The 15,239-nt window shown below is 34.9% G+C and overlaps 1 protein-coding gene across 4 annotated transcripts in view; it reads left to right on the top strand.

The window, feature by feature from the left end:
* Window positions 1-15,239, top strand: part of Lcor (ligand dependent nuclear receptor corepressor) — an 85,845-nt gene that overhangs the window by 53,307 nt on the left and 17,299 nt on the right. For 3 of the 4 annotated variants that reach the window (XM_090346156.1, XM_090346154.1, XM_090346158.1), the window contains one exon: window positions 809-902. In XM_090346156.1, coding sequence (XP_090202282.1) covers window positions 809-902 — 94 coding nt within the window. Of the gene's footprint in view, window positions 1-808; window positions 903-3,323; window positions 12,566-15,239 lie in introns of those variants that run through there. The other variant, XM_090346157.1, reaches the window with a different exon arrangement.

The raw sequence follows: 15,239 nt of genomic DNA, 5'->3' as shown, positions 1-15,239 counted from the left end.
AAAAAGCTGGAAGTGGTGCTGAGGCTCAAGTGGTAGAGCTCTAGCCTTGAGAAAGTCTAAGGACAGTGCTCAGGCCCTGAGCTCAAGCCTAAGACTGGCCCCCTCCTTCCCCCCCCCCCCCCAAAAAAAAAACTGAAGTAGGGGCCGGGAGTTTGGCCTAGTGGTAAAGTGCTTGCCTAGCATGAACGAAGACCTGGGTTCGATTCCTCAGTATCACATACATAGAAAAAAGCCAGAAGTGGTGCTGTGGCTCAAGTAGTAGAGTTCTAGTCTTGAGAAAGCTCAAGGCCCACAACTAGCAAAAAAAAAAAAAATGTGTGTGTGTGTGTGTGTGTGTGTGTGTGTGTGTGTGTGGATATATATAGCCAGAAATGGTGCTGTGGCTCAAGTGGTAGCGTACTTGTCTTGAGTATAAAAGGTCAAGAATAAGGCCTAGACCTGAGTTCACACCCATACCCCTGGAGCAGTGTGCACATGCACACATACACAAAGTCTCATAACTGTAGGATAGAACCTGATGCTATGTAAATTGTAGTTTTCAATATCTTACTATACCTTAGAACCTTCTCTAACGTAGTACTTTTGCCTTGTTGATGAAACAGGTAATACTTGGAGATACTAGATATAACATGCTTTGCCAAATATTGTACTTCAGAAGAAAAATACCATAATTTATATTTTATAACTCATTTATATATCTTGTATATCTGTTTAGTTAACAAGGTTGGTTTTTTTTTTGTTTTTAGTATATTCAGGTCCCCTAGCTCCTATTTTTAATATCCTCAGGTGTTTATTTGTGTCTCTACAGACGGTGTACTTGATCTATCCACTAAGAAAAGTCCATGTGCTGGCAGCACTTCCCTGAGCCATTCTCCAAGCTGCTCTAGTACTCAAGGGAACGGGTAAGGGAAAACATTTGTAGCCTTCCACAGTTTTGTGTAGGTAATTCATCAAAACTGAATCAGCCAGTTTCCCTTGTGCAAGTTTTAAAAAACTAATCCTTTTGTGTGATAATCTTACAGGTGGATCTTGTAATGTAACTTAGCAAGCAAAAATCTTATTCATGCAGTCTAGAATTGGAGTATACAGATCAGTTTTATCAATTTAGTGTAAATGGTAAATAACCATAAATGTGGCAAGAATATATCTTTGAGCTTTCTGTTATGAAGTGTTTTGGAATGTGAAACCCAAGCTAAAATAATTGCTGCTTAGTTGTAAAGACAATATTATTTGTGCTAAAGTTTGGTGAATGAAAATTTGGCTTCAATCTTTCACTTCATATTTCTAGGGGGATTGGTGTGCATGTGTGTTACTTGTGTATTTGTTGGTTTGATTTGGTTTGGTTTTGGATTGTTGGTTGCTGGTTTGAACTGCAGTTTTAACTCTGGCAGTTCAGAATGTGTACATTTTGATTAATAAATAGGACTTGTATATGTTGATTGATAACAGTCTTCTAAGAGTTTGATAATTCTTAGTGGACTAAAGTAGATTCTCTGACCACCTAATTTTATTGTAAGAATTGTCTGATTCTCACTTGTGCATGTTTATGACAATTTAGAAAAGCCAGATTTTAATGACACCATATAAGACACCATATTAGAAAATTGTTGCACCCAAAAACCAACTTCATTTTGATGGAAAATAACTTTGGCGATTTTAAATTATTTGATATGTGGACATAACCTTTTAGACTAATCAATATGAGGAAAATTTATTTAGATAACAAAAGAGCAAGTGGATATACATAAACTAAACCTATCCGGCTTACTTTTTAATTTCATTCAAACTGAAGAAATTCCTCTACTGACTTATAAAATGCCTGGCTTGATATTCTCAAGAATCTATCCTTTCCGTTTTTCTTCCATCCTCTGTTCAGCCTGAAAATATCATTTGGTCTATGTTACATAGTTTATTTTTAAAGCTTTTCTCTCATTGTGATCTATTCTAGATACAAGTCAGCAGGGTCCCACATCATTTGGGTCTCACTTATATAACAAAAATACTTGAGTTGTTTAAGAATGTATGTAGCAGTTCAATTGGAGTTTGTATAAATGAATCCTTTGTTTAAGAGTCACCTTAAGCTTGACTGCCAAGTCTGTGTTATGTGGTTAAAGTCACTGTGTTCCTTCTTCTGAATGGGAAGTATTTTCTGCTTGGTTGTTTTATGGAAGACAAATGTGCCAGAGGTACTGCCCATCTTTTAGTTGAATATTCAGTGCTATCTTTCTGTGTTAATGATAACATTTTCTGTAGAATTTTGTAAAACATAGCAGGTCTAGCATGCTTTCTGAAAAATTTCCCTTTTAAGCTTCATTAATAAAACAATTCCCCTTGGGCATACTTTCTGAATTGCAAGTTTTTAAGTTTGATAAACTTTGTCTTTGAAAAATCAAAACCTTACAAATTAACTTTGTGTAAGAGGTTGAATCTTTTAACATTATTTCAAAACCATCCACTTGAAATTTCAAAATAGCCATTTGGTATTTCAAGAAGAATTTTTCTTAAACCAGAGAAAACTGCTACAAGAGTATTTGCTTTTGACTATAATTACTTTGAGTAAAAATTAAGGAATAGAATTTGTGGGAAATGTTATTTTGAAGAATCATGATATTCATGTATATAAACTAGTTGTGTATTAGAATGAAGACATGTGGTAAGTTATATAACGCAGTGGATTTTCTAAAGTTTGGACCCCTATCCCTCCAAACATATACACCATGGAACTGGTTGCCATGCCCAATCAATATAAGAAATGTCACTTGGAAATATTTTATTATTAATGTTGAACGTTAACTTGTTTGTGTGATAAACAAAGATTATCTATATGTTCCATCACTGTAAATAGTTCCAGTTTTATAGATAGTTGTCATGAATGTTTAACACATTGCATCTAAATAAATAATTTGGCTTACTCTTTTATTACTGTACTTGTTTAGTGGTAACGTCACATTGGTAATACAATTCTGTGTAGATCTATGGAGACTAATGATTACTTTGTAATTTATAATTAAGGTGCTATTTTCAAACAGTTGCGCGAAACTTTTTCTCCGAAAATTTGTGAACCCAACCAGAGACCAGCCAACAGTTTTAATTTTTCTTTGCCCAAAAAGGTCCTGTTTTTTTTCTTTTTCGTTTTTTGTGAACACGTTTTAAAACTAACTGCTGAGACCATTTTTTTTTTAATTTTAGAGAAAATAAAAATAAATAAATAACACAAAGTGATGTTACCCAAGCAAGGCCTTCTAATAAAGGAGTGGTCCCCTCACCCATCCCTCCCTACCTGTGCAAGTCCTGCTCACATCAGTTTCCTTCCATCCAATTAGGCGACCTGGGAGACCCAGCCAGTACCGCCCAGACGGACTTCGGAGTGGTGATGGGGTACCTCCAAGAAGCTTACAGGATGGAACCAGGGAAGGTTTTGGACACTCCACCTCACTCAAAGTTCCACTGGCTCGATCCCTACAGATTAGTGAAGAACTACTGAGCAGAAACCAATTGTCCACAGCTGCCAGCCTTGGGCCATCTGGGTTACAGAATCATGGACAACACTTAATATTATCCAGGGAAGCCTCTTGGGCAAAACCACATTATGAATTCAACCTCAACCGCATGAAGTTCAGGGGAAATGGTGCACTCAGCAACATCAGTGACCTTCCTTTTCTTGCAGAAAACTCTGCCTTTCCAAAAATGGCACTTCAAACAAAACAAGATGGAAAAAAGGATGTGAGCCATTCATCTCCTGTAGATTTAAAAATACCACAAGTTCGAGGAATGGATCTTTCTTGGGAGTCTCGCACTGGTGATCAGTACAGCTATAGCTCTTTGGTAATGGGTTCACAAACGGAGAGCGCGCTTAGTAAAAAATTAAGGGCTATTCTTCCAAAACAAAATAGAAAAAGCATGTTAGATGCTGGACCTGATTCTTGGGGCTCAGATGCTGAGCAGTCTACCTCTGGACAGCCATATCCCACATCGGATCAAGAAGGAGACCCTGGTTCCAAGCAGCCTCGGAAGAAAAGAGGGCGTTACAGACAGTACAACAGTGAGATACTGGAGGAAGCAATCTCAGTGGTTATGAGTGGAAAAATGAGTGTTTCCAAAGCTCAGAGTATTTATGGGATTCCCCACAGTACACTGGAGTACAAAGTAAAGGAGAGGCTGGGCACTTTGAAAAACCCTCCAAAGAAAAAGATGAAATTAATGAGGTCGGAGGGGCCAGATGTTTCTGTAAAGATTGAATTAGATCCCCAGGGAGAGGCAGCACAAAGTGCAAATGAATCAAAAAATGAGTAGGAATACTGTAGAGTGCCAATTACTGTACAAACTGGGTGAGCACTACTGCATCATTGTTCAGCTGTCATTACTTGCCCCTTATTTCATTACTGAGACACTCATTTCTTTGCAGATTTTGCATTGACTTGTGTGTGCAGAGGTGAAAGGTGCATTCCGAATGTTGCATATTTTTAAATTTCCATGTGCAGTATGGCTCGGAATATTGTTTGGCCTTTTGCATGTTTCTCTACAAAAGAGAATTGAGTTACCTCACAGAGAACCAGATACATGGACATGGACTCCTTGCCTGTAGAGCCTGCATGCTTTTCTTTCTTTATTCCTTTATGTTTGTCTTCAAAAGAGGAGAAAAACAAAAAGGCCTCTTTTTAAATATCACCTGTGTTTTACTAGGAGCTTTATCATTGCAAATTGGAAAGCCATCTTATAAAATTACTCGTATTTTTTCTTCTACAATTCAACTAATTGAAGGATTTAAACTAAAGAAAATACTCACGAAGAACAGTGAACCTTCGAATTTGAGAATTTTGGTTATTCAATGATAAATATTTATTTGGGTCATTTATAATTATACTTTTATCATTTTCTTCTCACTGTTAAGTTTACTTAATGAATTATCAACATAGTGCTCACCCAGAGGGGAAGGAGGTGGATAATGTGCACACACTACCTTCAGAAATGCTTCAGTTAAATACTTCGAACACTACCTTTGCTGTGATTTCATTTGAGATTTTCTAAGGGTAGAATTTGATCTCACCAACAAGTGAGACCATAGCCTTATCTCATGGAGGACGAGCTCCCTTCTTACTCAGGAGCAGTCAGGGTACATTGCATAAAATAACGGAGGATGCCTCGTTTTAGCCACTGTTTCTTTGTATTTTTTCAGTCCTTTTACAGAATTGATTGTATGCTAACAAGTGACTATTGTTGCAGCAATTAGTTGAAGATATTCAAGATCTGTTTATTGGGGATGAGAGAACTAGGGAAATAAATGCATATATAAGTAATTACGGTATAGCAAAATTGATACCTAGATTTTATAGCCTCAGTAGTCTGTCCAGTATCTACATTCATGAAGGATCTAAGTTTTTGATAAGAGGAAAAACAGAATTCCAAGAGAAAATAGAATCCTAATAAGACTCAGGTTGCATATCATTTCTCATGTAATTCAGTCAGGCGTTTAGTTGGAGTTTAAGTGATCCACATACAAGTACATGTTTGAGAGGGATTTTTTTTTAAGGTTTTACTTAATTATGTTTATCTGAAATTTTCTTTATATGGTGTCCTACATAATACCCCCTTTCTTTTTCTGATATTTAGCTGATTTTCATGGTTGCTTAGCACATGTTTGTATAAGCACTCCTTGAAGGGATATTGAAGCTTTTTTTGAAATGGGCTTAAGATTATAGTAATTAAGATTGAAAAGTTTAGTTTCTACAGTTTTTGCAAGAATAACTTGAAGCCCCATAAACTTAATCTTTCTGTGATCAAATTAAAATTAGTATTTGTACAAAACTAAATGTATACCATAAACACTCTATTTTTATCTGCTGAGAATGGGAATCAGGCCCTTCTAATGCTTAACCAAAACCAAAAACCATTGCTGTTTCTGTGTAGCATAAAATCAAGCATGTCATATTGATTAGATTAAAGCCGGTGATTTCAAATGAATACTAACAATTTGAGGAGATGTAGTAAGTCCACATATTCCCAAGGCATGAGTTCTTGCCTGGGCACTTTGGACCTATTAATTAAATTAGGTTAAGTATAGTTTTTCATGTGTGTTCAAAGGTTAGGCACACCATTGCTGTTATAAAAATACATGCACTGTTCATTCTTGACACAGTCTGGGCGTGGTTTCTCTTTTGATTTGTTATTTTGTATAGCAGTATAATCTGTGGGTGACTGAACCTGTTTCCCCTTAGCTTTCTAGTCTCAACAGAAAAAGCAGATTGGGTTGAGTAATAGTCTATAACTGTAATATTTTCTAGCCTAGCTGGAAGTTGCAATAAAAATACATAATGTATGTTTTTCATTTGCGGTTCAAGGAAGTTGAAAGTTTGCTGAAAGCAAAGGGTTAAGCTTATGAAGGAACACCTCCTTTGTTCCACACTCAATTTGTCAGGACACATTTCCAGCCATGGCAACTTTTGCATAATATTTGGAGTATTCATTAACTCAAAATTGCTGCAAAAAAGCTCTTTGAGAAATTTATTTATGCTTGCTTTTGTCACCTCTCAGAAAGAAATAATTAAAGGCCCATTAAAAAATCTGGCCCTAAAAGATGAACTTTGTAGAATTTTACTGTTGAGAGAGGTTTAATCCTATGTGGTAGTCTTTAGTGATGTATGAGTTGAGTTATGTAAATTTTGTCATTGTAGTGGACACGGAGTGGTCATTTTACTAACATAAATATTTTCTATGTGTGTTTCAGTGGATGACAATCGAGCAGCAGAAGAATGGTGTGCCTACCCTTTAATGCTGCAGTTTAAAAAAGAGAACTTGTATTGTGTCATTTCAGATTGTAGGCTGAGTTGTAAATAGTGAAAATTTGAGTATTTCTATTGTTTGTTTTGGTTAGAAAGTGAATTTAAAAACAAACCAAACTCTAAACTTCTCAGATAAAAAGTCCTGAGACCTGAAGATTGTAATATTCATGTCTGTGAAGCTTTTAAACATTACACTTGAGTTCAGTCATGACTTGATAATTCAGGTAAATTTTCCTTTCCAAGCTTTTGAATAAGCATATTTTCTCCAAAGGTCTCTTTCTTTTTTTCTATTTGTTGTTGAGTGTAGTTTATTTTAAAGCACTAATTGCATTACATTTGTAATTGCAATATAAAATAGCCATTATTGTTTTGTGAAGCATGGTTGAAATTAGATAGTGGTCCCTTTTAAATTTCATGAGCCTCTCAAAAAAAAAAAACCTTAAAAAAAACAAAAGCTGCTGAAATATTTCAAAAAGATATATATTTACCTTATTGTAGTTTTTGTAAAATTAGTTTGTAATATTCAGGTGCACTTTTAATGTTAAATTTTGTGTTCAGATTTTCATTGTACCATGTATTTCTTGGAGGTGGCTCATCATATGGCTGGCTGTCAGTCTGTGTCACAGTGATTTTTCAATGTTTTATTTCATTCTTGATTTGCCACTATACGGTATTGGCACTTTCAGTGTAGATATGCTTGTTTGGGGACATTTTTATAAATTTGTAATAGAAATTGGTCTATTCGCATGCTCAGTGTCTGCTAATCAGAGTTTTGCGTTACCTAAAAAAACAGTTGACTGTTTTCATAGTATGGAAAAGTGTAGTTCATGACTGTCACAGAAAGAAGCCTTTATTTGTGGCATTTTCCAGTAGGTTAGTAGATGATGACATTGCTCAAATAACATTATTTGAACTAATTGTAGGAAATAATATATTTAAAGTAAATCCTTGCGTTTTAAATGAGAGAACATTGATATTATAGAGTAGATAAGCTATAGCACTATGAAATCAAGAACACTAAGTAATTCTGAGGATAATATTAGTTGGTATTTTATCATTAGCTTTTTCATTTCAGAGACATGATAGGCATCAAAGTTGACCTAATACACTATTGCATTTCTTTGTTCAGTAGGCTTACCAAGTGACTTTGAATTATATTTGTGACGAGCTATACACTTTTTTTTCCTGCTTCTCAAATACCATGAAGGACAGGTCTCTCTTTCAGGAAAATAATTTATATTTATGTATAATACTTTTTAATATGTTTGTTGTTATTCTGAAATTTAGATGTTGCTTGATAAAACTTTGCAGCAGATCTTGAATATGAATAAGGCTTTGTGCGGTAGTAGGGTTCTTTATGTGAAGTTAATTACTGGTCAGTTCTGGTGAGCAAGCTCAAGTGTGAAGTGTGTATTAGCTTTATTTGGTGCAGTTTTATTTTACAATATTGAAGTGCTTTAGAAATATGGTTATCTTACATAAAACCATTACCTCAACTAATTGGCATTTCTATTCCCCAACCTTTTACCTTAGCTGTAATGTGAGCTATATGGGATCAGATAACAGAACAATAAATGATACAATGATAATAATTTCCAGTTTTCTGGAGAGAACTCTAAATTTGACTAAGCATAAATACCTGTTAAGGCCTATGTCATAACTACCTTCTGTCATTTAGCAGTACATGTCGGCCTTTGAGTTGCTAGTAAGCCATGTTTCTCCTCCTACCCCAATGTAAACATGTGGCATAGTCTTCTTGATTCTCTCATTTCATTGACAACCCCCACCCCAGTAGTGAAGCTTGAATTTATATTATTATTTTCTTAAAGCAGAGTAATGAGTCAGTTCAATGTCAGAAGCTGAAAGTATGTTGAGTTATTACAGCAGATACATGACAGGTTGTTGTCAGTTTAACCTCTTATCTTAGATGGTTTCATTTTAAGTCACACATTCTTGCTTTTGTAAGTCTTTAACCAAATACCTGAAGTTGTTTTCATACGAACTACTCATTTCTATATATTCAGGTTGTTCTCCTTGGTCATAGAATATGGATAGATCAAATTGCCCCACTCAGTGTATCATAGAAAATTGAAAGTTATAGGTTAAATGTTGGCCTTCATGAAGGAAGGTGTCAAAGTTTTTTCAGACATGCTCCTTTTCATGAGAATTAGGTCTTTATTAATACTGTGATCAGGCCAGTGTTTATTAAAATTTGATGGCTTTAGTCAAACAGTCCATTTAGAAGACCATATAGCTATATAGTGATTTCTTAAAATCTGTTTTCAAAATCTACGGAAAGGGAAAAAGAAAGTATAATTGTGGTACATGGATACCTTCAGACTCTGTTTTTAGTTGATTTTGGATTCTGCCCTTGAGACTTAAATAGATTTTATGAACATGCTAATTGAAAGGAAAACAGGAAATTCTTTGCATATAGTCTTTTAATCCAAATAAAAGGTTACAAGTGACCGTTTAGAGAAGCAAACAATAGCTCCATAGCATAATGCTGTAAGTTGTATGCCCTAAGTGTTAAAGGAGATCATAAGAAAAGGATGGGATTTAAGATGGGCAAGATTTTAGAGAAGAGGCTAAAGATTATGCTCTGTTATATACTAAGAATTAATCACAGGACAGTGTGCTAAAGTTGGGTCATCTTCATTTTTGATAGAAAAATCTTTTACATCGAGAAACAGAATCAAGGCTAATAATGCAAATAATAAAGCATAAATTCTGCAACTATTTGGGGGGTAATTTTAAGCTTCCAGTTCAGCTGTATCCATAAAAGCTATAAGGCAAGCACTTTTAGTTAACTACAGATTTATTGGATGTAGCATATATCATAATATTTAATCTTTATTGTTTGAATGTGGAAATGAACCCTTTACTCCTTGAACTGTCATTGAACAGGCTCAAGATGATCTTTTAAACACTGGAAATGACCCTACACACATACCAAAAACACACAAAACCCTAACACAGTAAGACATATTAGAAGGATTCATACCTCGTAAACTTTTTAGATTTGTCTTGAGAAAAAAATTATGAACCTATAACCAGTATTAGTGCAGTCTTGGGTTCCTCGTTCTGCATAATTGCACCCTTTCTCAGGTATGTCCTGAAAATATAAATTTTAAAATCTCTTCGGAGATTAGATTCTCAGTGGATAGTGTGTGTGTACGGGGATTGGGGGTGGTGGGACTGGGCATAGCTGGAAACGGGACACTGACAACATAGTAGAGCAGGGATTTTTAACAGTCAATAGCCAAATAGAATTTCATTCTACAATATTTTACCCCTCATGATGAGTGAAACCACTCCTATTTGGTAAATACCTGGTGCTACACTCCTAAAAATATTTTCTTTCATCCAGGTGACTTTTTCCTGCTTGGTAGAAGGTTATATAGTAAACTTTACTGTCACTAGGAAAGCACTTGTCCAAAATGTTTTCAGTACTAGAAAAGGGATAATTCAGCACTTTTTCTGTTGCAACACTAAAGTCTTAATTTTTCTTCAGAGTCTTAGGTACTGTAAGTCTTAGGATGATGATTTGAAAATATGAAGCATATTGCATAATATGGAGTCTGAATCACATTTTTATAAATCTTATTTTAACAAAGAAACCAGTAACATTTTGTACCTGTCTAGCAATTCTAAGTGATTGCCTCATTTTTCCTATTTCGTTAAGCATTTCAGGCTGAAGAATTTGGAATTTAGAGGTGAAGGGAAAATGACCCAAAATGAAAAATCATATCAAACCATTTTAGAAAAATAAATCACCAAGAAAATGGGTAGGGATTCTCTCCCTTTTGAAGTCTTCAGGGAATGAACAGTATTTAGAATCTTTGGCTGAAATTCAAGCCTTTTTACTGTAAATTTTTAATATTCACTGACATCAGAAGACTGTAATCTTAATGTTTTTAAGTTGTGGAAGGGTATATTTCTAAATGTGGGTGGGATAATTAACTAGGTTAGTATTACCAGCATTAGTAAGTTTAAGGAATTTAGTATGTAATAGCAAAGTGTTTGATTAAAAGTCTAATCCTATATTGCTAGTCAAAATTAGTTAAATTCTGGTCTAGGAAAGATATAGTCATTGGGTATTGATAGACTGTGCTGTCAGAAAACCAGACTTAAGATAGAAACCTTTATCTGACTCCCACATTGTTGCTTGTTCTGATGGGATGTATCCTTTAGAGCAGCTTGTTGCTGCTTTGAAACTATTAGGAGAATTTGCATATAATTCTTTAATCTCCATTTTAAACTCTCAGACATTGGTATTTTATCAGTCCACACTGTTAAATAAGACTAATGTTTTTAGAAATCCAACTTGTACACACTGTTTAAAACCCTCAGGGACAGTTTACACACTCTTCTCACTCAATTCAGGTACTTAGATGCTATTCTTAAACCTAACAGTGACTTGTAATTTTCTGTTTTGCTTTTATTTTGACGTGCTGGTAGCACATCTTTGATGAATGTCAACTTAAAAAACTCAGTTCAGGTATCCAAGTATAACTCAGCCAAACAGATTTTAAAGCTGCATATAACTCTCCAGCACACGGTGCCTCACACTCTTATAGTGGCATTCTATATATTCAGTTAATACTACTGAGCAGATAATATGGGGGTTCCTGTTAACAGTGTATTTTTTAAAATGTGCATAAATGTATAGCCAGCACACACAGACACACATGTATGCATGGTTACACTATATATTTTTTAAATGCCACTAATAGCCAGCACAATTAAAAGACATTCCTAACTGTCTGTTAACCTAAACAAACATAGTTCCTCTTTAATGTGGCTCTTGCTTCTTCACCATAACTACTACTAAATTCAAGCACTGGTCCTTGGGTGTCTGACCTCTACATTCTAGTTTATGCAATGTCTTCAGAGAATTCTGTGCACTGGCCACTGTGATAGAACCATTGGGCCAGGAGTGCTTTGAGTTTATCAGTAGTGATTCTGCCAAAGTTGGTGTTTTAACATGAGTATGTAAAATGTCAAAAAAAAAATTAGCAGAGGTCTAAATCTGCATTTCAGGAGACAATTATGTCAGTGTATTTTATAGCCTTTAAAGATCGCATTGACAAGTTTCTTCTGATGTTAACACTTGGCTCTTAAAAACTTTCTCTACAGTACTACCTGTGGTTAGCAAAATAGGTTACCCCTCTGCTTTAATACTTGATATCTTACATCCAATAGAATGATCTTGATATATAAAACTATAGCCTTTGAAGATAGGAAAATCAGATTTATATAAGTTCAAGTGTCATGCAACAAAACAGGAACCCCCTAAACTCGTATGGACCTCATTTCAATATACTGTTTACAGTTTGACGGAATTGTATAATTTAATATTTCTCTTGTACTGTAGTTTATATTTATTTACAGATTTTTTGTACTGTGTGATTTTGAACTTTTTGTTCCTTGCTATGATCAATGTTTATGTAGTAGAGCACTTATGATCACAAATTAACTTTTTTGGTTTGATTGCACTACATTTTTAAATGCAGTTCTGATTTTTTGACTGGACTAAAATAAGCTGTGTCTTAATGTATGTGATGAGTACTTAAAATTTTAATCCATGTGGTCCCCATCCCCTTTTGCATTGTATGTCAGAAGCACTAGTTATTTTGTGCATGTGTAAGATTTAATGGTTCCATTGTATTATTTGACCATGACATTTTGGAGAAACATTCCCAGCTGTAATGTTGTGTATGGTAGTTCTCACTGGATGCTAGACTTTCAGAACCACTATTCTTCTAATAAATTTTGTTGTGAAAAACTTTTAAAAGCTCTGTTTCTACTTAAGATTGTAGTATTTTTAATTTTTTCACAATAAGAAGATTTAGACATATACTGTTGAATGCACAAGGATCATTTTTTGTGATAAATCTTTTCCAAATGAAATCTTTATGATTAGTGTATGTTACTGCTACAAAATTAGGGTTCAAATGCAGATATGCAGTAGAGTATGCAAGTCCAATACTGTTTTAAGTCTCATTGCCTCTATAGATTTAGTATTATTCTCTGGACTACTTTAATTTTCTTCATGAAATATTACTTGAGAAAAATATTTTCAAGCTGGATGCTAGTGGCTCATACCTGTAATCCTATCTACTCTTCAAGAGGCTGAGCTCTGAGGGTCGAGGTTCAAAGCCAGCCCATGCACAAAAGTCTGTGAAACTCATCTCAAATTCAACAGCCCGAAAACTGGAAGTAGCACTGTGGCTTAGGTGGTAGAATAGGTTTGAGCTAAAGAGTTCACAGGCAGTGCCCAGACCCAGAGTTCAAATCCCATGACCAAGCCTTCCCTCCCCCAAACAAATTCTTTTCAATTTAACAATATATGTTAATTTTTTTATAATACTCTGTTTTGGCTAGACTTAATTGTTTTTTGTTTTTATGTATTTGTTTTTGGTCAGTCTTGGGCCTTGAACTCAGTGCCTGAGTGCTGTCTCTATGGTCCTTTGTTCAAAGGTAGCACTCTATCACTTTGAGCCACATCTTTGCTTCCAGTTTTCTGGTAGATAGTTGGAGATAAGAGTTTTATCTCATGGACTTTTCTCACCTGAGCTGGCTTTGAACACTACTTTTTAGATCTCAGCCTCCTGAGTATGGGTTACTCATATAAGCCACCAGTGCCCAGCTGAGATTTAGTTTTTTATGGTTTTATTCAAGTAAAATGTCAGGCTGGGATTGCTTGCCACCAAAAAACAATTGCTAATTTTCATTGCATAAGTACTAACGCTAGTTTACTTGTAGTGTTTTTGTTTTGGTTGGGGGGTAGTAAGGAGAGTTGTGAGGCTTGAACTGGGTCTGGGCACTTTCCCTGAGTTAATTTATGGTTAGTCTTTGAGTTACAGCTCTGATTTTCTGCTTCTAATTGGAGTTAAGAATCATGGACTTTCCTGCTTGGGCTGTCTTTGAGCCCTCAGATCTCAGCCTCCTGAGTAGCTAGGATTACACCCATGAACCACCAGCACCCAGCAGTACTTGTGATTTATAAGAGGATACTGATCGGAATTTATACTGTGCTATTTGGGAACTAGAACTAGACTCATGAGGCTCTGAATTATAATGTGGTTCTTGGTAAAGTGGTTAGAAGAACTGAATTATAGTTCCTAAAGATTATAAGTTTGGGCTGAATATTCCAGAAAGCTGTTTTTAAGCTTATATTGTCATTTCACATAAACATTTTAATATATTATTGTGAGTTTATGATATATCTTATGGCTTGGGTAATACCTTTTGCCTCAGGACAGACTGGTTATTAAGCTCTCTGTCTTTTGATGTTTATGAAGTCAAAATTCTGTTGGTACTTTAGGTATACGTTTTGGCTTCCCTTGTTCACTTGTGCTACATAATATACATTCATATAATGACTGCATTTGCTCATTCTTCTATACATATGCCCACTTCTTATTTCTTGCCCCTTCTTGCCATTATTAACTAAACAGGTGGAGTGTCTTATAGATGAATTTGATTTTGTTTTAGTGATCCTATGGAAATTTGACTCTTCGTTGTGACTTTTTAAAACAAAGAACTTTTTTTCATGTTTAAAAATGTACTGTTACTGTTAAGGAGTTATACAGAGGAAATACTGTTTGATAAGTCAAGTAGAAAGGACTTTTTTTAAACCAGAACTTTCTTCTGAGATTCTGCTATTTTGTGATTAGTTAGTGGCTCTTAAAAGATGTGGGAATTAGGAAAATTCCAAAACGTCTAGATTAGAATGGGAATAAATGGAAATTGATTTAAGACGTCTTGAATTGGAAAGATGTTGTTTTTTTCCCATATGAATTCTTCCAAACATGCTGTGAATTTCTCCTTCTAAATATTTGCATAGGTTATATGACATATCTAAAAGGAGTAAAAAAAAAATAGGTAATTGTTACAATCAGTGTCTACTTTGTTTTCAGAAGGTAAGCATTGTGACACAGAATTGTTTGTATCCAATTCAGCTGGAAGGCTTTGAACTTTTCATTGTTTGTGGGGAAGTTGATAATATGTAAGTAGATAGGCTTGTCTTTAAAGCTTAGTGGAATGAAATATTCTCAAAACTTTGATTTGGAGTTAAAAAAATTTTGGATATTCAGATTAAACAATGATTTGAGTTCAGCTAGAATTTGGAAAGTTGGCAAGTGTAAAAACTTTCTAAGTCCTGGGGGGTGTCTCAGTGGTCAAATACTTGCCCAAGATGTGAGAGACCTTTCTGAGTTGGAAGATTGTTAAGCATATGAAATTCTTCATTGACCAGTATTTCTACAATGTTAGACATACTCTTTCAACTTGATATACTAGAAAAGTCATTTGCTTTTTTAATTCATAAAGTGAGTATGTTAGACTGAATGGCTTTTAGGCCTCATTTAAATTCTGAATGTTACAAATGTATTATGGTCACTCCTTATACTCAAGGCAAGTGCTTTACCACTTGAGCCACAACTCCCCGTCCTG

Source organism: Megascapheus bottae, chromosome 15 (assembly GCF_031878675.1).
Source record: "Megascapheus bottae isolate mThoBot1 chromosome 15, mThoBot2.hap1, whole genome shotgun sequence".
Taxonomy (NCBI): Eukaryota; Metazoa; Chordata; class Mammalia; order Rodentia; family Geomyidae; genus Megascapheus; species Megascapheus bottae.
The sequence above is the reverse complement of the archived record's forward strand: the minus strand, read 5'-3'. Positions and strand labels throughout refer to the sequence as shown.